Genomic DNA, 27356 nt, shown 5'->3' with positions numbered 1-27356 from the left:
TCAAGGTGTATTTTTGACCAGTAACGCAAGATTAATCTATATTTTGGAGCTCATCTTTGTCAAAAGCTGACAAAGATTGAGCTCTACCAATCAAGACAAACAGATGATTTCCTAATTGGCTGAAGAGGAAGAGAAAAAGGAAGAGGAAGAGGAGGAATAAGAAGAGGCAGAGGAAGAAGAAGAGGAAGACGAAGAAGAGGAAGAAGAAGAGAGAAGCAGTAGAAGATGAAGAGGAAGAGGAGGAGGAGGAAGATGAAGATGCAGGGGAAGAAGAAGAGGAAGAGGCAGAAGAAGAAGATGAAGAGGAGGAAGAAGAAGAAGATTGAAACCATTCCCGGCAAGTGTTAAAACAAATTCATGAGCCATAAAACCACAGTAGAGAAAGAAAAAAAAGAACATAAATATCTATTTCAACTGCAACATAGTTGCTTACAAAATACAGCTTAAAACGTAGAGCTTATACAATCTGTAACCAGAATAGAAACAGAAAATTCAGTACTTATTTATGGTGGATCCTAGGTTTGTTTCACACTAGTAAATCAAAAAGGATGTTGAATACAATCTGAGAGAAAAACACATCCCAGACAAAAAAAACCACTAGAACAAACAATAGCAGCTTTGCCAGTCACTAAACCGGACAAAAAGTTTTAAGAAAAAACTCTACCTCTCGACATAGTCCAATACTCGCTTTGTTGTGGATGCACAACACATCAACTGCAATGGACAGTGTCAAGTATAATCGGATATACATCTTGATTAAATGCTGAGAAAGGAGCCTAAATTGCTTTCGAAAAATTGAAACCTCAAAGCATAACACAAAATCCCTTTAAAAACTGCTCTCTCCGAATATGTAATACTTTTTTAGATAGGCCCCTCGTTAGCTCTATATGATCAGCTATAGTTGAAATGCATATTATGTGGAATATGTATTAACATTCACAGCCCACTTAATTTTCTCAGGGCACTTCTAAGAGTCTTCAGATATTCAAATAAAGAAATCTCCTATGCCGCGATCCCTGGAAACAAAAAGATTGAACAGTCTCAGTATCTGGACAAGAGTAACATATAACATCGATTCAAGAAATCAGGTAATGTTGGAGAAATATAATGTACAAAAGGCTGTATCTGTACGTTTTGACGCAAGACATGGAAGCAAAATAACATCATTTATATATGACAAATTCTCTTCATTGTATACTAGAACACTGCATTTATGAGCAAAACAGGTTTGTCTACTCCCCCTCATTTGAATAAGGGCATCCTTTGGTATTAAACTGTTACCAGGAGCCTACAACTTAAATTTTCAGAGTTCATTCCCCTGGGTCCAAAAGGCATGATTGTTATTTTCTTAAGGCAAACACAGAGTAATGTTTTAGACAGATTTTAGACAATGTTTTCTAATCTGGTGTACACAGTCCTTTTACATGCACTACAGATTCATCATTGATCAATAAGGGCTGAAAAAACAGAGCTCAGACAAGCGATAATCCTTCTTCAGTCCCTCAATATAGACCTCCTGTAGCTCTCCAAGACCCTAGGGAAGGTAGGAAATAAAAAATTTGAACCATTTTTTCTGGGGAAGCAGGGGGCACTCTAGCTCGCCAGAGACTAATCTTTACTTGCCCTTCCCTTTTTAGCATGCAATTGATTTCAATTACAAAATAAACAAAATTTAGCTGAGAAAAGTCATGATCATAACGTCACAGGCATCAAGCAGCTATGGCAGTGAATGGGCACAGGGAGAAAGGACCTAATTCATCTCCCATCTAACCACCATTCCTATTCCCCTGGGTACTATCTCATGCTAAATGAAGGAACTTTTTGCTCATTGTTGCATATATAGTGATGTATATGCTTCTTGGCCATGTTAACTTGAAAACAAAATTGTGCTGCAAAGTCATAATTACAGATGTAATTTGAAAAATTTAACATTCAACACTGTATGAAATTATAACAAATAGGATAGCTCTTTTTGAAAGTTGTCAAACCTTATAAGGTACATGATTAAATCCTGCATTAGCTATCAGGAGGAAAAAAAATTACCACATTCCCCATTCAAAAACCCCAACTCCCACACCATTAGGGGCGGGCTTACACAGATCCCTAGTTCCTTCACCCTCATTCCCATAACAGCAAGGCTTTACTATCTTATGGAAACCGTTTCTGGTTTACTGAAGTGATTAAACTAATGCTTATGTAACTCGAAGAACTTTTTAGTAAAAATTATGGTTACAAGCTTCACCATTATAATCTTAACTTAAGAACAATTTCCAAGAACTTAACTGCTAATGACTATTTATTTTTGTATTTGGTTAAGACAAGAAAGGAAGTTTCACTTTTAGGCACACATTGCAGACTTCGAAAAAAAAAATACAAGATTGCCAAGGACCTTAGGGAAAGCTACATGCCCACAGTTCTACAATATTTCAACTACAATTGCCTGAACAGTGTGTCCTATTTTGCCTAGGAGAAAAAGGTCAGCAAAGGTATCCCCAAGTTTTTTTCTAATAAGGTATCTTCAAGTTTCAGATGAGGCATAATAAGGGTGTTTCAACCACTACTGCTATTCTGGAGAAAGAAGACTAGTTCACCCCTCTATAAATTAATTCAAATGAGCATACCACATCAATGTGATAAACAGAAAATTAGGGGTGTAAAACAATATCTTTTGAATCCTTTTAACGTATCTCACACCAAATATAGAATGTCAACTCAAATTGAAACTTAGAACAACTACTAACTAAAATGAGATCAAATCTTCATGCGCCATTTTGCAAATGTCTTTTAGTGATCTTTCAAGTTAAGAGTCTACTAATCACAAACTCCTTGCAAATGAAAAACCAAGCTCCTATAAGAAGAAGCATACTAAATCCAAGCCACTTATTATCTACTTGACCAATATGACAGATATGTGTCAAGAATCAAGAAAAATAGTTCAAAAGGAAAGGCAGAATATGAAGCCTAGTTTAGAAGAATATTATCAAAATTATACAATTGGAAGAGTATTCATACCTCTATTTGATTGTCTATTTGCAATACTATAATTTCCAATATAATTCTCGGCCGAAACATCTGCTGGATTTTCAAGTCCATATCCCAATGTACTAGAGCCATCCATATCAGAAGAGACAGCTTGCCAAGTCGGATCACCATACATTGAGCCACTGCGATATACATCTCCGTAAGACCCCTCATTTGATGCAGCAAATGAAGTTGGGACAGCATTGCTCCTTGCAACTCCTCCAGATCCCAGCCCATGACTCCGGAACCCAACAACATTCCGACCACCATATCCAGAAGCACTACCAACTGGAGCAGACGAGCCCCAATTGGGCCCATTATTCCCAAAGACCCCATAACTACCAGTTCCGGAGCCCATAAATGAACCGGAGCTACCAGGACCTGGAGAACTGTTAAGACCACCATTTGACCATACATTCCTGGTTGGTGAGCTAAGCAAAGAATCACCTCTACTGCTGCCTGTATTATATCCAATGGGTGTAGTGTATCTGCTTGAGTTGCCAGTGAAATATGGGTTCAGAACTCGCCCATAACCAAGATTGTTACTAAAATTGGAAGCTCCTGCAAAGGCAGGGCTCAATGTTGGGTCCAAATTGATACCCATTCCATAAGGAGGAGGAGAAAACTGAGTACGTCCGCTGGCAACTGGACTAAATCTACCATCCATCCTGACCCCATATCCTCCAACCGAACCTAAACTATACCCTTGAGCATAGTTGTTGAGAAAGTTATTTACTCTACCAAGTCCTCCATATGTCAAAGGGGGGCTCCGGTCTTTGGGAACGGCGCGCTTCACCTCAATCATTTTACCATTTAGGTCATGAAAGGTCTTATACAAGGCCCTATCCACTGCCTCCTCTGAATCATAAGTTATAAACCCAAAGCCTCTTGGCCTCTGAGTGTTGTGGTCATACATCACTACAACATCTGTAATTGTACCAAACTGATCAAAGTATGTCTTGAAGTCGCTTTCAGTAACAGTAGATGCTAAACCTCCTACAAATATCTTTTTTGTCCGTCCAGGACCTGGAGATCCTGGAATGCTTCTATTTATTATTATGTGTTGTTGGTCATCCCTAGGAACAGCCTTCTTTGCCTCAACCTGAAGAATTTGCAGAGACAGAGATGATTATTCATCTATCCTAATCAGCACAATCCAGCATGGACTGAAACTTTTTCGGAAACGTTTCAGGCAATTATTTCATCAGTTATGTGTAGTATATTGTGAACAGAAAACTTGCTGAATTTGTCCCTAAAGAATTACAATTTCACTGATTCACCTTAACGGAAAACAGTAAGTGAATTGTAGCAAAAAAATCACATAGGCGATACCAACTAGTTGAGTTTCATGATGATACACTGAGAACCTCCAGCGTTAGAGATTTCCAAATTATTCAATATTGGAAGAAGCAGGTCCGAATGGAGTGAATAAATAGTGAGAATTCATATAATCGACCCAACTAGCACGTAATTGTTGATGTGCTGAACTAAATGTTGTATTCTAATCAGAGGGAAAAAAAGAAGAACTGACTGACCGTTCTGCCATCGATGATGTGCTTGTCGTTAACGACTCTTTCAGCAATGGTAGGATTAGCAAAGACAACAAAACCAAAACCACGAGCACGACCAGTGTTGCGATCTCTCATGATCACAGCTTCTACCACTTCTCCATATGAACTGAAATATTCTTTAAGACGTTCCTCATCTGTGTCCCAAGATATCCCACCTATAAATAGCTTACCGAGATCTGTCTCCATCATTTCTGCATCAAAAAATTCACAGTTACATCCAGAGACAGATCTAGGATTTCCACAACATGGGTGCACAACTACAAAAGGAGAAAAAGAAAGTTTTTTAGTGGGAATTGATCCCTATTCGTCTAGGTAAATAACTTAGCATTCAACGAAGTGCACTATTTAGCCTTTTTTGAGCATGGGAGCCAGCACGTAATATTAGACCAATTCTAGGAAACATGTACATAAAATATCTAGTTTGGCGGAGAGAACATGAGCTCACGTGCACCATTAATTAGGCTATAAAATCCGCCCCTGGTTACATTCAAATTGATCACAAGATGCAAAATCGATAAGAACTATGCAGTACACAACTAGTGAGTTATTATCAACTCTAGGAAATAACTTAGTATTCAACCAAGTGCACCATTAAGCCTTTTTTGAGCACCAGTGCCAACATGTAATATTAGATCAATTCTAGAAAATATGTAAATAAAATATCTAGTTTGGCGGAGAGAACATGAGTTCACGTGCACCATTAATTAAGCTATAAATCCGCCCCTGGTTACATTTAAATTGATCACAAGAAATGCAAAATCAATAAGAACTATGCAGTACACAACTAATGAGATATTATCAACTGTAGGAAATAACTTAGTATTCAACCAAGTACACCATTAAGCCTTTTTTGAGCACGGGTGCCAAATAGATCAATTCTAGAAAATATGTAAATAAAATATCTAGTTTGGCGGAGAGGCCATGAGTTCACGTGCAACATAAATTAAGCTATAAATCCGCCCCTGGTTACGTCTAGATTGATAACAAGAAAAGCAAAATCGATAAGAACTATGCAGTACACAACTAATGAGATATTATCAACTCTAGGAAATAACTTAGCATTAAACCAAATGCACCATTTAGCCTTTTTTGAGCATGGTTGCCAGCAGGTACTATCGGATCAATTCTAGAAAATACTTATGTGCATAAAATATCTAGTTTGGCGGAGAGACCATGAGTTCACGTGCACCATTAAGTAGGCTATAAATCCACCCCCGGTTACGTCTAGATTGATCACAAGAATAGCAAAATCAATAAGAACTATACAGTAACACAACTAATGAGATACTATCACCTCCTGGAAATAACAAAGACCCATCATCAAGATTCAAAACTAAGCACATAGATCCAGATGTGGATAAGAAAAGTAATCATTTTTACCTTTATCAAGAAAATCAGGCAGACCCCAGTTTGCAAATACTGATTACACAGTAAAAAAGCAAGTCTTGGATTCAATCTGAAAATCCACAATTCAGATAGATCAGAAACTTATAACAAAAGGGTATGTATAAAACATAGATATTAAAAAGAAAATGCAACATTTCGGAATTTATGAGTACAAACCAGAGAGAGAGATCTATGAAAAAGCATATAATAAAATGAAAACAGAGGATGTTGTTGTGGTCATCATCCTCTTGTTTCTTCTTTTCTTTTCATTTGCTCTTTGGTTATTCCAAAGCTTTTTCTTTTATATAAAAATGGAAATGGCAATGCCAAACAAATAATTTAGGTATAAAAAAAAACTATATACAAGAAAGAAGGAAAAGAGGGATGTGTGTGTATGGGTGGTGAGGCAGCAAATCCCTTTGTGCAAAGAATATTTGGAGTGCACAACATGGCACAATAGGACGACTACCCTTTTGTTTAACCCAAAGGCCTATTACTACCATATCTTACATATTTCTTTTTCTTATTTTGTTTATTTTTGCCTTTTCATTTTCGTTATTTTACAACTACTAGCTATTACAATAATTTTCTTGTGTTGAGAGTCTATCGGAAGCAGCCTCTTTGTCTCCAAGGTAGGGGTAAGGGTCTGCACACTCTACTCTCTTCAGACTTTCACTTTGTGAGATTTCACTGAGTATGTTGTTGTTGTTGTTGTTATAGCTATTACAATAATGAAAATTGTTAAAATTAACTAAAATCTCTCTATAACACCATTGTTGGTTTCGAGATCTCTTGGCTGCTATAGTGATCGACTATTATACACCTATAAGAACATTTGACATTTAAATAACTTTGGTTGTTATAATCAGAAAAGATGTCAAATCCTAGGCTTAATCACACTTTGTATAAGAAAAAAAATCTTTTAATGATGAAAATATATATTCATATACTATTATTTGTCATAAATAGTATATTATAAGTATCAAAAATATTTGGTGAAAATCTCTAAACTTATTATTGGTAATCTTAGAGATTCTAGTCATTATAAAGGGTAATTTTACACAAAGCGTACTGTTATAAACAACGTTATGGGTAAAAAGTTGTTATAAAGAGAAAAAATATAGCATAAAAAAGTTAAAAAAGACTTGATTGTTATTGTTATGTGCTATTATTTTAGGATGTTAAAGGGAAGTATGAAAGTAGAAGTACCTAATATAATAATGGAAATGAACGGTTAAAATTATGTACTTATGCAAGTAACATTTTCATCAAGAAAGAGAAAAGACGAAGACTACAAGTAACAGGTATTTTTGCTATATAACTAATTATAAGAAATTCTGTCTCATTGAAACTCAAAAAAATGTTTTGTTCGTACACTGCTTTCCAATTAAGGCCCCCTTTTGTCCGTAGATACAAAAAAAAAAAAAAAAAAAAAATTGGAATTGGAGTTGTATTTGGCTATAGTTTTTGAAATTGTAGTTTTTTATGAAATGTAATTGTAAAAAAAGTGAAAAAAATTGAAAAATAAATTTTTTGAGTTTTTGATATTCCGGAATACAACTTCAAATTGTATTTGGAATTCTCATAACCAAACGATGATTCCGGAAAAAAATCGGAATAAAGTGAATAATTCTTATGGCCAAACGGGAGCTTAATATGATGAAAAATAAATACTTTTGTTTTACCAACTTTTGTCTCTACGAATGGCAGTCGTTACGTCAGATAATATTTACTTGATTAGTACTATGTGCTTTCTTTGGCAATTTCAAATGACAGTGTGTATACTAATAAATACATTCTGCGAGTAAATCAACCACTTAATAAGAGTAATTTAGTTGACAATCTAATTGGGGTGTCAATGGTTAAAAAATGTTTTGTTCGTACATTGCTTTCCTATTAATATGATGAGAAATAAATACTTTTGTTTTACCAATTTTTTTTGTCTCTTCGAATGGCAGTAGTAACGTCAAATAATATTACTTGATTAGTACTATGTGCTTTCTTGGCAATTTCAAATGACGGTGTGTCTACTAATAAATGCATTCTGCGGGTAAACCAACCACTTAATAAGAGTAATTTGGTTGACAATCTAAATAGGGGTGTCAATGGTTTTTAAAAAATTGATTTAACCGATCAAATCGTATTGTACCGTATCGAACTTATTTTTAGGTTTCTTTTAATAAAACCGACGATTTTTATATAAATGTATAACCTTACCAGATAATTAGGTTGGTTTTTTATTTTATAAAAATAAACGAAAAAAATACCAAACCGAACCGAATTAGTATATATATGTAAAATATATTTTATATATTTAATTTACATACAATATGTAGGGGGGCTGGGGCTTTTCCCCCACGACCCCTTTTAAAGGAGAACCAGAAGAACAACAATGAACTCAAAGCTAATGAAGGAGATCCGCAACAAACAAGGTAAAATATTAAAATTTTCGCCTTGGGTTTGGGATGATGAAAATGACTACAAGCCGATAACATAATTAACACCTAAAGTTTCAACTCTGAAACCTATTATATTACTCCTATTGAATTTAAATTAGTTCTAACATCTCGAGTAGTAACTAGTAAGCTACAAGGTATTCTAACGATCTTGGATAGAAAGCTACAAAGTATTAAATATCTTTCCTTCCGTATGATTTTAAATTCTTTTAGTGGATACTCAATCTTAGGGTCCGGAACCAAAATAACTCCAAAAAAAGGGTATGAACCAAAATACCCAAGGAAAAAAAGAGGTACAAAAATACCTTTAACGCATGATTTTCATGCGTTATTGGATTGTCTTATTTTTTTTTTATTTCTTTCTTTCTTTCTTTCTTCCTTTCTTTCACACTTTTTTACATACTTTAGCCATAAATTAATCATGCTTCGAGACTCTAAAACTTGAATATTTTATATAGAACCCTATTTATTTTTGTGCGATTAATAAGGTAGGCTCAACACATCGAGGATACACAAAACTTCGGATTGTCATTTTAGTGGTTAAAAAGTGCTTGAAGTCTATTTTTGTTTGAATACTTATCGTCATTAGCTTTAAGTTATTTATGTTTTAGGGTTTCGTGTTATTTTTATATTAATGCGTAATTTTATTTTGACAATTTCACAAATAAATAAATTAACAATAAATAAAAAATTAACAAATTAATAATCCATAATCAATTAACAAAATATTAATTCATAATCAATTATTTCTGTGTAATTCTTTTTTTTTTTGTTATACCCTTCAATGCCCAACTAATTGGAGTCCGCAACTTAAATAACTTCAAAAGTGGGTTTAGGTACCAAAATAATCCATTAACGAATAACGAACAATAAACTAAATCTCGAATAACGAATAATAAACTAAATCCTGAATAACGAACGATAAACTAAATCCTGAATAACAAGCGATAAGCTAAATCCTTAGTTTTGGATTGAACATCATTAACAAAATTTCCGAAAAGGATTAGTTAGTTAACATAATTTTTTGCCGAGAATTAGTTAGTTAATATAAAATTTTGTTCGTTATTACTTTAACTACATGAGTTAAGTAAATTATAATCAACAATACAATATCATGGATTATTCAAAATAACTAATTAAATCCTCCATAACTTATCCTAGTTAAGTAAGTTCTAATTAGAGAATTTTTTTTAGTTAATTTCAAGAATAATGAATAATTTAGTATTTACAAATACGACACCTCCAAGGATCCCCGTTAATTATTTGTTAATTATGGCATTGTTAATATATTTATTTCTGAAATTGTTTTCCCATGTTAATTACTTGTTTATCCCATGTTAATCGTTAAATAAATTACTTCGTTTTTTTACTAATAATATCTTCTCAACGCTCCCGCCGAGGTTTGATCCCTGGTGGATGAGATAAAAAAAAGTCAAAAGCCAAAGGCTTTACCACCGAGCCAAGTTGGTTAAAGTAACAATGTAGACACTGCTTATTATTTTGTATGTTCACTAATGCTATCTAACTTGTTTTCTTAAGTTGAATTTGGAACCTTGAAATTGACATTGAAAACATCATTATCACGGGATTATGGAATTGAAATATATTTTTCGCCATTAGATTTAAAAACGAATTAAATGAAAATTGCGCACGAATTTGGGGGAAAATTGAAATTGAATGGGATAACGGACGTTTTTGGAAAATTCGGGGCTGGCGAACAGCCTTGCGGCAGTTCAGACGCATAGATCTCAAAAAAATACCCAAAATCAAAAAACAAATCGCATCAAATGGACATCCGAGCGCAAAGTTATGATCATTTAAAATTTCACCAACTTACAAATAAATTAGTGCGCAAAAGGTTTTTTAATGGGTTATTTTGGTACCCAAATCCACTTTTTGGGTTATTTAAGTTGCGGACTCCAATTAGTTGGGGGTTGAAGGGTATAACGCAAAAAAAAAACACATAAATAATTGATCATGAATTGATATTTTGTTAATTGATTGTAAAAATAAAGTTATAATCACTAAAAATAAAGTTACACATTAATATAAAAATAACGTGAAACCCTAAAACATAAATAACTTAAAGCTAATGACAACAAGTCTTCAAACAAAAATGGATTTCGAGCACTTTTCAACCACTAAAACGACAATCCGAAGTTTTGTGTATCCTTGATGTGTTGAGCCTACCTTATTAATCGCACAAAAATAAATAGGGTTTTATATAAAATATTCAAATTTTGGAGTCTCGAAGCATGATTAATCTATGGCTAAAGTATGTAAAAAAGTGTGAAAGAAAGAAAGAAAAGAAAGAAAGAAAGAAAGAAAGAAAAAAAATAAGACAATCCAATAACGCATGATTTTCATGCGTTAAAGGTACTTTTGTACCTCTTTTTTTTTCTGGGGTATGTTGGTTCATACCCTTTTTTTTTTGTTATTTTGGTTCCGGACTCCTCAATCTTAGTGGTCTCAATTCTTGAGTCTCATCTTCATTGATTTTTCCCCCTCCTGTGATCTAAAATATAGTATTTGTGTTTGCTTAACATTATTCTACACTACCGTAAAATAGTGGGATTAATTTCTATTCTTGTCGTCTTTCATGTTTTCTTGATTCATCACCTTTTAATCAGTAAAAATATCTGGAGAGTTTTTGTCTTAGTCCTATAGAAGTATGTATGATATTGTGTCTTTAACTTTTACTAGTGATTATAACATGATGTTCTTTTTTTAAAAAAAAAAAAACGAAACTTAACCGAACCGTATCGATACCGAAGAGAAACCAACATGATGGGATGGTTTCGAAAAGTCTAATTTTGGTTCTACAAAATGAAATAACCGAAAAATTGATACGGTATAAATTTTATAAAATAATCCCCGAATCATACCATTGACACCCCTACTAATTATACGGTAGTTATAATGTATAGGTTTTTTGCACGGATTGGCCTTCAAAAGCGCTGGTTTTTTTTATTTTTGTACCTCAAATTGCTGGTCTTTAATTTTTGCCCTTCGTCTAAAAAATGGCCGAACATATCCCGAGATTCTGGGTTCGAACCTCAGCTCAGTCAAAACAAAAAAAAAATCGCAAAGTAATGTTTCGAGAAAGTTCTACCTTATAAGACAGAGTTTAGTTATTCTTTATGGCATAACTTTTTACGAAACCTTTGCCTTGCGATTTTTTTTTTAAATTTTTTTACCAAGCTGGGATTCGAACCCAGAATTTCGAAATATTTTCGGCTAGTTTCTTAGACGAAGGGAAAAAAAAAAAAAAAAAAAGACAAGCAATTTGAGAGGCAGAAATTAAAGACCACCCCAAAATAGGGGCAATCGTGCGAATTGCCCGGTAATAATCTATGTTGATTTACAACCCATAAATATACATTGCAATAGAATGACCCAGTTACAACTTTGCAAATTTATAGTCCAAAAATAATAGGCTTAGGTCCGAAATGAAGCATTTTTTCTGTTTTCTTTTAATTTGCAAATCCTCAAGCGCGAAAATCGGGTGATTATCCATTCTTCTTCCCCAAGTTCGTATACATTCTTATTCCGGCTACAAAAAACACAAATCTATGCGTAATCCAACTCGAAAATCTTAAATTTTCTTTTTCCCAAGTTCAAATAGTAGAAATCAAAAACAAAAATAGAAAAAAATTGCCGCAAGTTCGTGATTTGGCAGAGAAATCAACAAGAAAAGTCGATTTATAAGGTATATTGTTCGAGAAAAAGTAATAAAACACAAAAATAGTTTTTTTAACTTCACATTTGCAATACATGTATATTTATATATAGCTGTATAAACTTGTATATAAAATGTGTAATAATATATACCAGAAAAATAAGAAAAAGAAGACGAGAAGAGAAATCAATGATGTGTAACAGTGTTTACACATGCAGTATACAACATTATACACTTAATAGAATTTTGTATAATAATGTATAATATTGTATACAGAAACTGGATTTCACCTTCAACTTCCTTTTGCAACTGGTATGATTGTCAAGACCACCATTAATCAAACCCAATCAACTCAGCATTCTAGATTCAAGTTACTACAAGTTTTTCCAACGGGTTTTAATTTCACTCAATTGTTTTAGAGTAAAAATTTTTTAGATCTGAGTTAAACTTCGAGCTCCGAAGCTCTTTCAATGGAGTCTGAGTTAAACTTCGAGCTCCGAAGCTCTTTCAATGGAGTCTGAGTTAAACTTCGAGCTCCGAAACTCTTTCAATGGAGTCCGAGCTCCAAAGCTTCTTCGATGAATTCCGAGCTCCGAAGCTCCTTAAACGAATTCCAAGCTTCAAAGCTCCTTCAATAAATTCCGAGCTCCAAAGCTTCTTCAATGGAGGCAGAGGGGCAAAAGGGGTTTGGTTCAGAAAAGAGAAGTTGGAATAACAGCAGAAAGAAAGAAGTATAAAATTTGCAGAAGAAAACAAAGAATGAGCGTTTTTTAAGTTACATAGTGGGTCAAATAGTGTAAAGACCTTTCACTTGCCGACTGATGCAATTTTTTTCTTGCGACTAAAAGAAACTATTTGAATTTATTAATATTAAGAAAAGTACATGAAAAGATATGGTATTTGATATCTGGTATAAGATAAGAAAAGTATATGAAAATATACCTAAAAAGTATAAGGTATAAATATCTAGTATAAGATAAGAAAAGTACATAAAAATATACTAAAAAAGTATAAGGTATATAACAAATCATATTATATGGATAGTATATAAATGTGCAATATACGTAATATATAAGTACAATAATATATATTTGTTCAAAAAATTATAGCATAATATATATCATATGAATAATAATATACTTGTCTATTGATTAGAATGCTAGTTGATTGTGTTGGAGATATTTAGAAAAACTAGTTATGTGAGGCCCGGGATATAAAAGTAGATATTTTAACTAAAAAAATATAATCTGTGTTAGTACAAGTGTACAACAACAACAACCATATACCCATTGTAGTCCCACAATTGGGTAATTATATAAAAGCAAAATTTTCATTCCACTGCTTTAATATTTTAACTTCCATTTTGATAAAATTATTTACTTCAAATCAAATGCGGAGCCAGAATTTGACATTTATAACTTATGTATCCTAATTTTCTGAAGTTATTTAGTTCTAAATAAATAATCTATACATAGTTAATGAACTTTTAAGACAAATACATAATTTAACTTGTGCAGCGGATGGAGCTGCTCCTCTCTTAATTAGGTATTAGGGGTTCGAATATGGATATGGAAAAAATCTTTGGAGGAAGCGCTCCCTCCGAATAGGCGTGATACAATGCTAATTATCTAGATAAATTGGGCTTAAATGCGGATATCGAGCACGAACCAGAAAATCAAAGAACATGAAAAATGAGGTAGAAGGTTCGATAGCTTTTGAAAAGTAGACCTTAAAAATAAAAAATAAAAAAATTGACTTAAATAAATAAGATTAGGACCTAAAAGTAATTAATTAATTTTTTTTAAAAGAATTAGAAATTATTGTGAGGACTACAAAAGTCCCCAAGTTCGATAGCTTTTGAAAAGTAGACCTTAAAAATAAAAATCAAAAAATTTACTTAAATAAATAAAATTAGGACATAAAAGTAATTAATTAAAAAGTTTTTAAAAATTTGGGAAACTCTTGTGAGGACTACAAAAGTCCTCACATTCCCTCTTATATTATATAGTAATATTCAATGTGTTTTGATATACATTTAATTTCGTTATCACCATCTTGAAACTCCTTAAACTTAGCCTTTTATTAATAGCAACATTCTTCATTTATGGTATAATATTATATGGTTTGAGATAATGATAGGTAGGACAATTAAGGAAAAAAGTAACGTGTATAAATTTATTACCATATTTATACGAAATTGACCATATCTAAAAAAAAATTCCTTTTAAAATTTATGGGGTACATTTTGTAGATTCTGTAAATTTAAAAATAGTTATAAGTTCTGTAAATAGTTGTATATTTTCTGGTATTTGTGTAAGTTCTCCAATTTTTAATATGTTAACCGCTCCATCCAATTATTTTTGGCCCAATCTAATTTCATTCAAAAGCATGGTCCAAGATTACAAAAACATACTCCCTCTGTCCCATTTTAAGTGTCTTAATTTGATAGCGCACAAAGTTTAAAAAATAAAAAAGACTTTTTGAATATTGTGGTCTTAAATTAAAGATGTATATAATGTCTTTTAATATTGTGGTTATAAACTTGCCATTTAAGATGTTTGAATTGTCAACTTACTAAAAAAAAAAAAACTTTTTTTGGCACATACCAAAAAAAAAAAAAGTAATATACTTAAATTGAGACGGAGGGAATAATATACATTGTAACTTTACTTTTTTTTGCGCGGATTGTCCTTCATTCGGGGTGGTCTTTAATTTTTACCCTTCAAATTGGTGGTCTTTAAGTTTTGGCCTTCGCCTAATACCCCAAGGCTGTGTGTTCGAACTCCAGCTCAATTAAAAAAAAAAATCTGCCTCAGGCAGAATTTTGCAAATCTGGCCATGTAAATTCTGCCTGAAGGCAAAATTTAAAGACCACCATTTTGAGGGCTAAAAATTAAAGACCACCCCCAGCGAAGGACAATCCTGCAAATTGCCCGTAAATTTTTCATAAAAAATAAAATTACGCACACATTTTTTTTTTTAAAAAATATGTATATATGAAGTTGGTGTGGTTTGATTTTGTTGGACTTGAAATCAAATAAAATCGATTTTTAAAATTAAAAATCAAACGAAATAAAGTTATCCATATGGTTGTGTTTTTCGTGTTCACCCCTACTCGGGCCTTGTTCATCTAACCCCATCCATGCCCCACCCCTACCCCACACAAACTATATCCCCTATCTCTCTCTGCTTTTGACTGTGTCTTCTCCAACAAACTCTTTCTGAAATCCGTCAATGGAAGACTCTCAGTCACACTCAGAGTACCAAAATAGCAACTCATATTCCTCACAAGTCAAATTTGGAAGCTCAGGTGTTGGATCCAACAACAGCAACAGTGGTGCTAAGTATAAGCTGATGTCACCTGCTAAGCTCCCCATCTCTCGTTCCTCAACTGCCACGTGTATCACTATCCCACCTGGTCTCAGTCCTTCATCCTTTCTCGATTCTCCCGTTCTTCTTTCTAACCTCAAAGTTAGTCCTTAACACACCTTTTATTATGCTTTCCAACCATTTTTACCTTTCGCATTTTGGGCCAAAAATTAGATATCTTAACTACTGCTCCTTCCCTCTCAATTTATGTGTCTTACTTAGTTACTACATTTATTATGCTTTCTCACATTTTTACTTTTTGATTGGGGATCTGATACCCTATTTAGATGCGTTTCGCTTGTTAAGAAAATGAAAATTGGATATCTTACCTTACTACAGTACAATTTATGTAACACTCTTTTCATTTTTACTCTGTCCCGAAAAGAATGTCACTTTTATATATTTATAGACAATTTTACTTTAAAATTCCCATTTTATCCTTAATGAAATGATTTATAGCCATACAAATATCTATTAACTTGTTTTAGATCACAAGTTAATTTATGTGATGGTGTTTGACTGAGCATAGAGAATACAAGAAATTTATGCTTTCTGAGAATTTCACTTTCAGATTGGGGGATCCAATACCCTAATTACATGCCTTTTTGCTTCTTAAGAAAAATGAAAGTTGGATATCTTAACTATTACTCCCTCTGTCACACTTTATGTGGCACTTTTCGGATTTCGAGAGTTAAAATAAGTTTTTCTTTGACCGTGATTTTTCATATGCTTTTCAAATTGTTAATTAATGTGACTTATAGTACTAAATTTCCAAATATAAGAAGTTTAAAAATCTTAAAGATTTTATGTCCGAATTTGCGGTTAAAATTAAGACATTTGAGTTTTGAAATCTGAATTGTGATACATAAATTGGGATAAAGGGAGTACTTGGGGATCCGATACCCTAATTAGGTGCTTTTTGCTTGTTAAGAATATGAGATTGGATATCCTAACTACTCCGTACTATTTTGATTGCTAATCTGGATTAGTTTAAGTGTTGTTAAGAGGAAGGTAATATAGTTATGATGTCTTCAATTTGAGTGAAATGCTAATCTAAAATTTTTTATCCTTATTTAATTAAGATTAGATAGTGTGCTTTATTCACGTAATAATACTCTGAGTGGAGGACTCGGACGAATTTATTGATGCGATCGCTGCTTTCATAAAGTGCATTTTGAACTATTAATTAGATGTTTGGTTGCTTTCATTATATTGCAATTTGTTAGCTTGATTCTTTTTTCCCACCTTAATGCTATTTTGGGGAATACATATTAATATATGCTTACTTATGGATTCCTGTGCAATTTGCAACCGTTGGTTATGATGCTCTTACATTAGGAAAGCTGATATAATTATTCGTCTAGATTTTGGTGGAATTATATTCTCTCTTTCTCTGCATATTTAGCCGTCAGTGTGTTTCTTCACATGTTGAATCTTTCTTTTGACAAGGTGCTCAACTTACCACTAAGTTGTTCCCTAAAGAAAAAGATACTGGTGTTATGAATGTGACCATAATAATGGCATCAGAGAGTTGTATGCTTTTTTGTTATTCTAACCAGTATGATTATTATAAGCATATGTGCTGTATGTGTCATTTAAGTCTTATATTGAAAGGTTCCAACTTCAGTGGCCGGTGATGAATAACCTTTGAAACTACTATAAGTGGCATCTTCTTGAAGCATATTTGTCCACCACCGAGATGGAATGATAATTGATAAAGAAACATAGCCAAAAAAAAAAAAGGGGTTTCTTCCCCCATGAAAAAGCAGGAAGCAGAGAAAAAAGAGTAAATTTGTATCACCTTGGTTATCCTATGTTCAGATGCTATTTCTATTTGGAAAGAAAATTGTGATCAGTGAATAGTATTTCACTTATAACCTGCAGGCTGAGCCGTCTCCAACAACAGGTTCCTTCTCCAAGTTTCAACTAATGCAAGGCTCTAGTGGGAGTGCTTCTTTTTCGTTGATGAGAAGCTGTTCCAGTGGAAATTTATACGGTGAAACGACGGGCGAATTTGAGTTTAAATTTGCTGTTGGATCTAGTTCTACATCAGGATCACTGGCGAAGGAAGCTGCGGTAATGCCTTTGCTTGTTATCCTTGGCATTATTGGAAATACATTACCGAAGTTTTGTTCAAAACCCATATGCTTGAATTAGGTTAGAAACAAGGAAATACAACAAGAGCACTATTGAATATTAGTTATTTTCTCTTCCCCCTTTAAAACTTCTCAATGGGCTAATCCACTCCTTAAATTGAACAGTGCTTGATTCAGAAATTTGTTTGAAAATCTGACTTTGGTGTTCCTGAATTCTCTCTCTCTCACACTCTCACTCACTTGTAGCATCTCAGTGGTAAAAGGATTGAGACACAATTCTTACCAATTAAAAAAAAAAGGATCAAGACACAATTCTTTGCACTTGATGCCTGTTGTATGCTTGTAATTATAACATGATATGTCAGTCACAGAAATTCTGTTGATCTTCTTGCATATGAATTTAATCACATATGATTACAAACATACACAAGGCATTTAGTTCAAATAACTTTGTCTCAGTTCTTTCACCAGTGAGGCGCGGCAAGTGAGAGCATACAAATTCTTGCATATGAATTTTATCACATAATTTCTTTGTAACCAAGGTTGTGGGAACAGGTGGGTTTTTGGTTAATTCTCTCTTTAACATTAGCATAAAGCAGTACAATGATTGCATCTCTTTTGTTCTGTTTGTGTGTTTTTAGTTTTTGTAATACGGTGATTACATCTCTTTTGTCACTTGTTCAAGACCCTTAAATGAATTAATTTTAAAGATACTTTATGAAAAATGAAAAGAATGGAGTGTAGCTGTTAACAGTACAGTCAAAAGGTGTTAACTCATTGCCAGGAAAATGATGATTGGTTTGCACTGTGTATTTGGTTTCCATATATGTCGCCAATTTCTTCCTCTTGGTTTTATTTGTTTTCTTCTAGTTCTACTGTTGAGTGGATGTGTGGTTCTGATGAATTACTCATTTCACTTGACTGATACTTTGGGGTTTGGAAGCATTTCCTTTCTTTCTACATGGATTTAATGACAGAAGATCCAACAAGAATAGAAAGGCCCTGCAGACCTTTGGTTTCTTTTGCCCTTTCTAGTTAGTTTTTTTATTATCTTTAGTACCTAAAGAGTAACACGTGAACTTCATTATTATTTCAACCGACTTGAATCGAGTTAGTTCCTAATACACTGTTGTAATGAAGTTTTCAGCAGGTTTCAATCAACAGCAAAGTGAACCACTGAATCAAGTTCAAGATCGATGTCTTTCTCAATCATTAGCACCTTCAGCTCTTGTTAAAAGCGAGATGCCTAATTCAAAGGAGCTGAATCTACCTTCACCTGTTAGTTTAGATGCCTCGTCAATTAATACTGCTGCTGCAACTGAAAATGAGGAAATAAATCAGAGAGGTCAGTCAAATCCAAGCTCGCAAGGGTCACATTCTGATAATAAAGATGTATCATCGGTAACAGCTGACAGATCATCAGAAGATGGGTATAACTGGAGAAAGTATGGCCAGAAACTTGTTAAAGGAAGTGAATTCCCAAGGAGTTACTACAAATGTACATACCCAAACTGTGAAGTTAAAAAGATATTTGAGCGCTCTCCTGATGGACACATAACAGAGATTGTTTATAAAGGTTCCCATGATCATCCTAAACCCCAACCCAGCCGTAGGTTTACTCCTGGTGCTCTTACGTCCATCCAAGAAGACAGAGGTGAGAGAGAAGCATGCCTCACTGGTCAAGAAGGTAAACTGAATTGCTCTTTAAGGGTTGTTTCCCCCTCAAAAAATGCATGACATGGTAGTCTTTATTGAAGCTTCTTTGATCTTATATGGAGTTATTCCTCTCTCTGGTTTATCTTTGCTTGAAGACAAATTCAACACTAATGCCCAGACTAGTAACACTGAGCCCAGTGGTACTCCACTATCACCTCGACAAGCAGATGATGATGGTCTTGAAGGTACAGTATCTCAGTTGCACAGCGCTAATGATCAGATGGACGAGGATGATCCATTTGCAAAGAGAAGGTAAAAACTAAGGGCACTAAATTTATTCCTGTGACGTAGTTCGATTTAACAATGGAGTCTTTAAACAGGAAAATGGATGGTTGCATGGATATTACACCAGTTGTTAAGCCCATCCGCGAACCGCGCGTTGTTGTTCAAACTGTGAGTGAAGTTGATATATTGGATGATGGATACAGGTGGCGGAAATACGGTCAAAAGGTGGTCCGCGGTAATCCTAATCCCAGGTATGTAAAGCATTGTCAAATGTTACCTTATTCAAAAAAAAAAAAAAAAAAGGGTATGTAAAGCATTGTGTGGCATCTAATGCTAAGTGTCTGAAGTTCATGGTGGTTAAGAGGTTGTTTTATGGTCCAAATTAAATCAACATTTTTAGGGGGAGTTCCCCATAATGTTCTAAGCCATCTTTCTGGTTGACTCAATAGATTCCCCTCTCAATAACAATTTTACTTAACAAAGTGAAGACATAGATAGTCAACCTCTTGTTTTGGGTGAGATGAGATGTAGTGGTGATGTCTAATTAAGCTGTGAAACTTATTGACAATTCCATACAACCATAACTGGAAAAATTGGGAAGTCATGTGTTATAGCAGAAAGCCTTGGGTGTGTGGCATAGTCAGCTTAGAATGTAAGCACTTTCAAGTTATAACTAATTAGACTTTCTCTCAATGAGGTCGAATCTGTACAGGCTGTTGAGAAATGATTTGAAATCATTTATATGTCAATTCTATTTGCTTGGTAGCCATGTACATAAATCAAACAAAATTTATTATGTGAAATAAACATATTTAGCTCTCCAACCCTCCCTCTCCCCCATTTAGCAGTGACTCTTCTGACCCCCTTTTCCACCTAAATTCCTTGGTTCTGAATCCACTGCTATTTTTGTGTATCGTAGTATTAATAATATGTATAAACCAGTGTTAATAATGATTAATGGCAGCAGTGCCATTATTTAATTATTGATACTTCAAACCCTCAGGGGTTGGCCTGGTGGCAATTGACTTGAGCCTTGGGGTGCTCCCCTTCAAGGTCTCAAGTTCGAAACCCGCTGGGTGCAAACAATTTCTGGGGGCCATCGGACTGGGGAAACCCTGAATTAACCGTGGTGCACTTGCGGGAAACTCCTTGCCGAGGGCCTGTGCACCCCCGGGATTAGTCGGGGCTCAAAGAGACTCGGACACCCGGTGCTAGTCAAAAAAAAAAAATTATTGATACTTCAACAAATTCTTTGGGCTAAAATTTCATTGAGAGATTAATTACCACTTTTTTTTTTTTATGACATGGGAACCCGCAGCCGCTACTCTTCGGGTGCGCACAGGGTAAACCCAGCTCTTGTGCAATAGCTCGCAAACCACACGGGAGAGATAACCCGCACTAGGCAAGCCCTGTGCGACGAGCTCGACCCAGAAGGCAAATCCCCTGCTGTCGTAGGCAGGGGGTTTCGAACCTGAGACCTCCATTATGAAAGCCCCATGCTCAACCAACTGAGCCACCCTTGCGGGTAGATTAATTACCACTTTACTTTTACGTTATTAAAAAAAGGTTAATTACCACTTGACTGCCTGTAGATCAAGTTACAGCTACATCATTTGAAGCTTCTGTTAGAGAAAGTATCACTTCAGTGATCATTTATATCCAATATGTGCTTTTCTCTGCTCATTTAATTGTTGGTACTTTTGAGAGCTCCTTAATAGCATAATGGCCTAAAGTATTCGGAGGTCCTAGATTCAACTCTCCCATACCCTTGTAATGCTGAGGTAAAGCAAGGTTTAATGTGGACCTGCATGATTGCGTGTGAACCTTCTGGCTTTAAAATATAGAAAGTTGGACCACTCAGTATTTCATTTATTTGCCAAAGGCCTGATTGTAATGCCATTGTTTCAGCAGTAGACCATAGAGTTCTATATGCCAGCTTGTCAAACAAACATTTCAGAATGAGCTGAATCTACTTCTCGTGAGACCATCTAAGTAGAGGGTGAATGTTTTTCTGGCTTGATTGATTATCTTCAGGTACATGTTTAATTAGGAATCTAGGACAAGTGAATAAAAACCTTACACGTGTTAAAATATCAAGTTAGTAGGTGAATAGATTCATACACACCTAGATTCATTGTACTTGAATAAAGAAAATCATATAGAATATCTTTTATAGGATACCTCAGGATATTCTGTATTTAATTATAAATATTTAATTATTTTATTAGCATAGGGATTGATTACCTACCATATTATACATAGCCTAAGACTCCTATATAAGAAGCACCTCTTCCACATTGTTAAGTAAGTCAATGTGAAATTCTTCTATTTTCAGAGTATGATTATCTAGGGTGTGTTTGGTAAGTGTTTTTCAATTTTCTCATGTTTGGTTGGTTAAAATTTTTGGAAACATTTTCTCTAGGAAAACAAGTTCCTTAAAAATGAGGAAAATGACTTCCCTAGTAGAAGTAGGGAAAACAAGTTCCACAAGTGACATTGCACATTGGTTATGTCCTCCCCACCCTCCAACACAACTCATCTTCACCCCCACCGCCCACCCCCATCTCCCATAGTATTTGTCTAGATTATATACAAATGCTTTGAGGGTAATATTTTTGCTTACATACCGAACACAAGAAAATATTTTCCATGAAAAACATTTTCCTTCATACCAAACACACCCCTAATCTCCTAAAAAAAAATTGTGAAACTCAAATAGTTTGAAGTCTTAACTAGCTTTCATGGTTGGAAATTGCTAAACTAAAGACCGAGCAGGCAGAGAGACCATGCATCTAGCATTTCATCAAATCTCTGATAAATTTCTGAGTATCTTTGCATGGAAGACCTGGTGATGTTTTCATTAATGTGGCGTGCTTTATGTTGGAAGGCGAAAGAACCTGGATTTGTTGACCTCTCTCTTTCAATTTTGTATTGTCTTTGGAAGGAGGGTGATTATGTAGCTATCATTTTAGGTAAAGAAAATAGTTAGTTTACCTTTTAAACTGTAAAGTCTACATCCAAAACTCAATGAACCCATGGTTTGTTGTTTCTTCACTCTAGCGGTGAGTTTCTTATGTTTTTATGGTATTCATGTGAATGTGAATGTGATGTAGGAGTTATTACAAGTGCACCAATGCTGGTTGCCCTGTCAGGAAACATGTGGAGAGGGCATCCCATGATCCCAAAGCTGTAATTACTACATATGAGGGGAAACACAATCACGATGTACCAACCGCCAGGACTAATAGCCACGAAATGGCGGGATCGGCACCTGTAAATGGGGGTTCAAGGATCAGGGCGGAAGAGAATGGCTCAATTAGCTTGGATCTAGGTGTTGGTATAGGATATGGTATGGAGAATAGGCGCAATGGACAACTTCACACACTGCCTGCAGAAACTGTGCATAGCCAAGTTCAGGTTTCAAGTTCTAGTATGATGGTAGTACAGCCAGCTGCAGTTGCGGCATGCTACAGCATTGTAAATGGTGGCATGAGCCGATTTGGAACCATGGAAAATCGTGTTCAGGGCAACGGCTTTGAGACTCTGCCCTTGCAATCTTCTGCTCAATGTCCACAAAACTATGGAAGGATACTTTTGGGCCCATGATTGTTTCTGCCTTCAGGCAAAAACTTAAAAATAAGAAGCCTCCGTGCGTTTCCTTTTTCTGCTTCTTGGTGGATTACAGAGGGCTACATCTCATGTTGGAGTATACACTTCGCTTCAGATTTGAGAACCCAGAGTATGTTGTATGATACAGTCTCACCAACTGTTCATTGTGTAATTAGCTTAATATCACATTTGCTTTATACCGATAGTATGCTACAAATTGTGACAATTATGGATGTCTGAGTAGATGTGAACGTCAATATATTCCACCAACAGTGGCAAAATTTGCTCGGCCTAGCTGTGAAGAACTTGAAAATATGGGCTCTATTTAGGAAATTAGAAGATAATTGAATATGTTGATTTCTGTAATGTGGTAGTAGACACGTGAGAAATGTATTTTCCCAATATAGTAAGGTAAAGAAAAGATCTCGATCTGATGAAAATGCATTTTTGTTCTTTTCCATTTGATGCTCTTGTGCACCATTCTCATTAATTGCAGGACCCCTTTTTCTTTGTCTTTACTCCTGCATGACCTCTGTTGTAGGTAATTGCTCCACACAACACCAGGCAAGGTTTCTGCTAAATTCACATGGATTTAGTTTGTATATTGACAGTATAAGATTCTTCTTCACACTAGTATAATTATCATGTTGTATTAGGTTGCATGTTTATTTTCTAACTTATTAATTAGACTTATGGACAGCACCATCAAATCAATTATAGCAGGTTACCTTTATATTTCTGAATTACCATATTGGACTTTCTATGAAAATTTACTTATTTTTGTAAGTGAAGTTAACCTGATAGTATTAAAAAAGTGATCTGTATACTGACGGTGCATAGAAAACTCAATTTACAGTACAGGAGGAAACGGTATCAGACGAATCCTGAAATTGTTGTACTTTAACTTACTACAATGTCGGAAAAGTTTTTGGTGGATATATAAATTCATTCGCAGAACCAAACCAATCATACCTTAAAATTTTATTACTACTTGACATACAAATTATGCAACTTGGTTTCACTACTGAACTCAATCAAACCCATCCAAAGAACCAGATAGTGTATGAGGCGATTTAAGTTGGGTCATGGACCACCTCCCATCAAAATCAAGTGATTTGAAACAAAGTATATACCCCAGCAAAATCTGTAAATGTCCTCTAGCCGCCAGGAGCTCCCAGTAAATTCCTCATGTTGTTTGTTGGGAACTGGAAATTAAGGCACAGTACTTCCAATGGAGCTTTTAATACATAAGTACAAAATCCTTAAATTCACTCAGTGTCGCTTCTCCTTCAGACAAAATTGGTAACGTGGTCCATACAATTTCCACTAAACTGCTACCACGACACTTCATCCTTCACTAAGCTCATTGGATACTAGTCTCTACATATATTCACTATCTTTATTTACATTACATTCAACTTCTCCATACAATACTTGGTTTAAGTGTTGAGCTCTATGAAACAAAATACTATGACTGAGTTAACCATGCATAAAGAAATTTAATCAGTGGTGAAGTCAGAAATTTTGTTTAGGGGGTTCAAGATCAATAGAATAATATTTGACTTTATATAATTTTCTGCGCCACCCATCAGTGGTGCTCTTAACGTGGTACTTTTTTTTTTTTTCTTTCTAGTAACAGTAGTAGCATTTACTACTACTAGCTAGGATAATTGAGAGGAAAATAAAGAATGCATGTTATGTGGATGTCAGTGACGGAAACTATGAACTCATGTGGTGGTAAGCTGACAGATGTTTGCCCAAAAGTCAAGTGCAAATACAGAAGTTGTGGGAAGAAAAAAGATTATTATGAAGTCACTTCCAGAGAAAATCAAGCATTAAACTCCATATTTCAGCAAAAGTGGAGATGGTTTTATGGTAAAGTTTCTGTATTTCAATGTTCATGTATAATTCACTTCACTCCCTCTTTTTACTTCTTCTGTTTGCCGTTACATTTCTTGCGTTGTTTGTTAACTGGATTAAAGAGGCTGCACTTCTCCCCTCATTAAACACAGAGGTGCATCCTCTACTTGCACAAACTTTTTTTTTTTTTAAATGACAGTGGTGCCCGAATCAGCTTGTACACTACTAGAAAAAGAGATTTTTTCCACCGACATTCAGTGGAAAATTTGTGCTATAAAACATGATTTTTCCACCTAATTCCCACTGAACAATCTCACTGGGAAAATGCATAGTGGTAAACAGGTTCCCATTGAATCGCTGGAAAACTTCATAAATTTTTCGTGTGAAAACTCTACTATTTATGTTTTTCCCACCGGCATTCAGTGGGAAATAGCCTAAAAATTTTTCAGTGGGAAAATAATGATTTTTTAGTAGTGGTACGCACCTCGATTATTTTATTGGATATCTGTTATGTTCAGAGGTGGAGCCAGAATATGAACTTTATGGGTTTAATGTTAGGATAGCAACATCAGGTGTTAGTAACTAGGTTTTAAATTTAATTTTTGTATATATTTTTTAGATTTCTTAATTCAAATACACGGTTTGTACTAAAGCTTGCTATGTTCGGCCTAAGCCCTATGTAACCTTCTAGCTATGCCCCTAGTTAATTATTTCCCACCGATACATATATCAAATAACTCTGTCCATTAAGACTTAAATAAATGAGAAGAAATTATCTAGTATTTTTTGCCTCCGAAATTTAAACGTGAATCACGCTTCATTAATTTTGAAGCAGAACAGAATCTAGAGTATTGCCACTTTCTTTGTGTTCCAATATGTTCCAAACCATGTGTTTGCCCATCAGCCCATATATAAACAACATATATAGTAGGCTTGGAGATATGTGTTTTTTTTTTTCTTTTCCGAGCTTGCTACTACTTCTGAGGTAATATTATGGCTAAAACAGAACTGGAGATTGGAGATCCATCTAGGAATGTCATCGAGAAGATTTTTCGGGCAGCCTCAACAAATCCATCAACGCAACATCGGACAATAAAAAAAGTTCTAAGGGTGAACAACACAGTAGATATTTCAGAGAAATTCGAGAAATACAGAGGGGCTGTGAAGAGAAGGTCCTTTGGGCAGCACCCAAGAAGCACAGTTGATGGAAATGAATTATTGCAATTTTATGTCACAACAATGACTTGCTGCTATGGGAAGAGGAAAATCATTTCTGACCTCTGCAAAGACCCCAGTTGTTGTGTTTGCAAGCTAATTCAAACCGGCTTCAGAAATTCATGCAATTCAGAAAATGGAATTCAACTAAGCACAAGCAGTGATGCTCCGTGTGAACACGCGAGTCGCGTCTCCAACACAAAGAATGTCAAGAGAGCTGTCATAGTTTGCAGGACAATAGCCGGCAGAGTAGTAAACAAGGATGATATGAAACTTGATCAAGAGTATGATTCAGTTGCAAGTGGACTTCATTCCAGGTCACAGTACTTGATTGTAAAGGATTCAGATGCTGTACTCCCATGCTTCATCATAGTTTTAAACTGAATATATTCATGTTGTATACTAAGAAGCGGATTCAGGATTTAAACTGAATATATTCTTGTTGTATACTAAGAGCGTATTCAGGATTTAAACTGAATATATCCATGTTGTATACTAAGAAGCGGATTCAGGATTTAAACTGAATATATTCTTGTTGTATACTAAGAAGTGTATTCAGGATTTAAACTTGATTAGTTCAACTTTTAAGGTTTTTAGAATTGAAATTGTGAGTTCAAAATTTATATATATTAAAAAGTTACTTAGTGGTTTGTCACATAAATATCTATGTCAGTGTAAAACATATTGGGTTCAGTTGAACCCTTTGGATAAAGGTTCCATCCACCTCCGTGGTACTTTTACATTTTCCTCGAACCAGCTATCTAAGCTTCTCTTTATGTACTTCTTATTTCCCTCTCATATTATAAACATGCTACTGTTAAGGTTTCTGGTCTAGATTAATCAACCTTAGAACTGCTACTGCTAACGATAATGTAGTTATGTGTTCTTTTAATAAAGCTTCTCAATCAATTTAAGATAGGACAGACATAGCCTGGGTAATAGCTTGCCAAGGTTTTATATTTGCTAAGCAATTCAGTTCTCATATTTGGGTTCGAGCAGTTCATTACTAATGATGATCATTGTGTTTCTAATTTTTTTTTTTTGTTTTGTTTCAATTTTCTAAGATGCAGACAAATTACCCAATTGTAAGGAATTACTAATATTTTAATTGATTGGCTGAATAAGTGTTTAAAAAGCACAAAAAGCAAAGAAG

The 27356-nt window shown here is 34.6% G+C and overlaps 3 protein-coding genes across 5 annotated transcripts; 2 read left to right on the top strand and 1 right to left on the bottom strand.

Annotated features, from left to right (window-relative positions):
• Window positions 1-380: 380 nt before the first annotated feature.
• Window positions 381-6430, bottom strand: LOC132636308 (heterogeneous nuclear ribonucleoprotein 1). Of its 2 annotated transcripts, none has more exons than XM_060353119.1 (5): window positions 6156-6430; window positions 5973-6048; window positions 4557-4849; window positions 3013-4123; window positions 381-1016 (listed from the first exon to the last, which is right to left on the bottom strand). In XM_060353119.1, the coding sequence occupies exons 3-5, from the start codon at window positions 4779-4781 to the stop codon at window positions 1003-1005; spliced, it is 1350 nt and encodes a 449-aa protein (XP_060209102.1). In that variant the 5' UTR covers window positions 4782-4849; window positions 5973-6048; window positions 6156-6430; the 3' UTR covers window positions 381-1002. The 2 variants fall into 2 exon arrangements, with proteins under 2 accessions (XP_060209102.1, XP_060209101.1); XM_060353118.1 differs by having other exon boundaries at window positions 4557-4783; window positions 6156-6429.
• Window positions 6431-15237: 8807 nt separating this feature from the next.
• On the top strand, window positions 15238-23588 carry LOC132636306 (probable WRKY transcription factor 20). 2 transcript variants are annotated; one of them, XM_060353115.1, is made up of 6 exons: window positions 15238-15584; window positions 17367-17558; window positions 18719-19265; window positions 19390-19546; window positions 19615-19770; window positions 22633-23588. In XM_060353115.1, the coding sequence occupies exons 1-6, from the start codon at window positions 15348-15350 to the stop codon at window positions 23123-23125; spliced, it is 1782 nt and encodes a 593-aa protein (XP_060209098.1). In that variant the 5' UTR covers window positions 15238-15347; the 3' UTR covers window positions 23126-23588. The 2 variants fall into 2 exon arrangements, with proteins under 2 accessions (XP_060209098.1, XP_060209099.1); XM_060353116.1 differs by lacking the exon at window positions 15238-15584 and adding an exon at window positions 15637-17268.
• A 147-nt stretch (window positions 23589-23735) lies between these two features.
• LOC132636307 (uncharacterized) lies at window positions 23736-26904 on the top strand. The gene is made up of 2 exons (XM_060353117.1): window positions 23736-25003; window positions 25995-26904. Exons 1-2 carry the CDS (start codon window positions 24817-24819, stop codon window positions 26585-26587), a joined length of 780 nt encoding a protein of 259 aa, XP_060209100.1. The 5' UTR covers window positions 23736-24816; the 3' UTR covers window positions 26588-26904.
• The last annotated feature ends 452 nt before the right edge of the window (window positions 26905-27356 follow it).

This window comes from Lycium barbarum, chromosome 4 (genome assembly GCF_019175385.1).
Source record: "Lycium barbarum isolate Lr01 chromosome 4, ASM1917538v2, whole genome shotgun sequence".
Taxonomy (NCBI): Eukaryota; Viridiplantae; Streptophyta; class Magnoliopsida; order Solanales; family Solanaceae; genus Lycium; species Lycium barbarum.
Note: the sequence above shows the minus strand (reverse complement) of the source record. Positions and strands in the feature narration are given on the sequence as shown.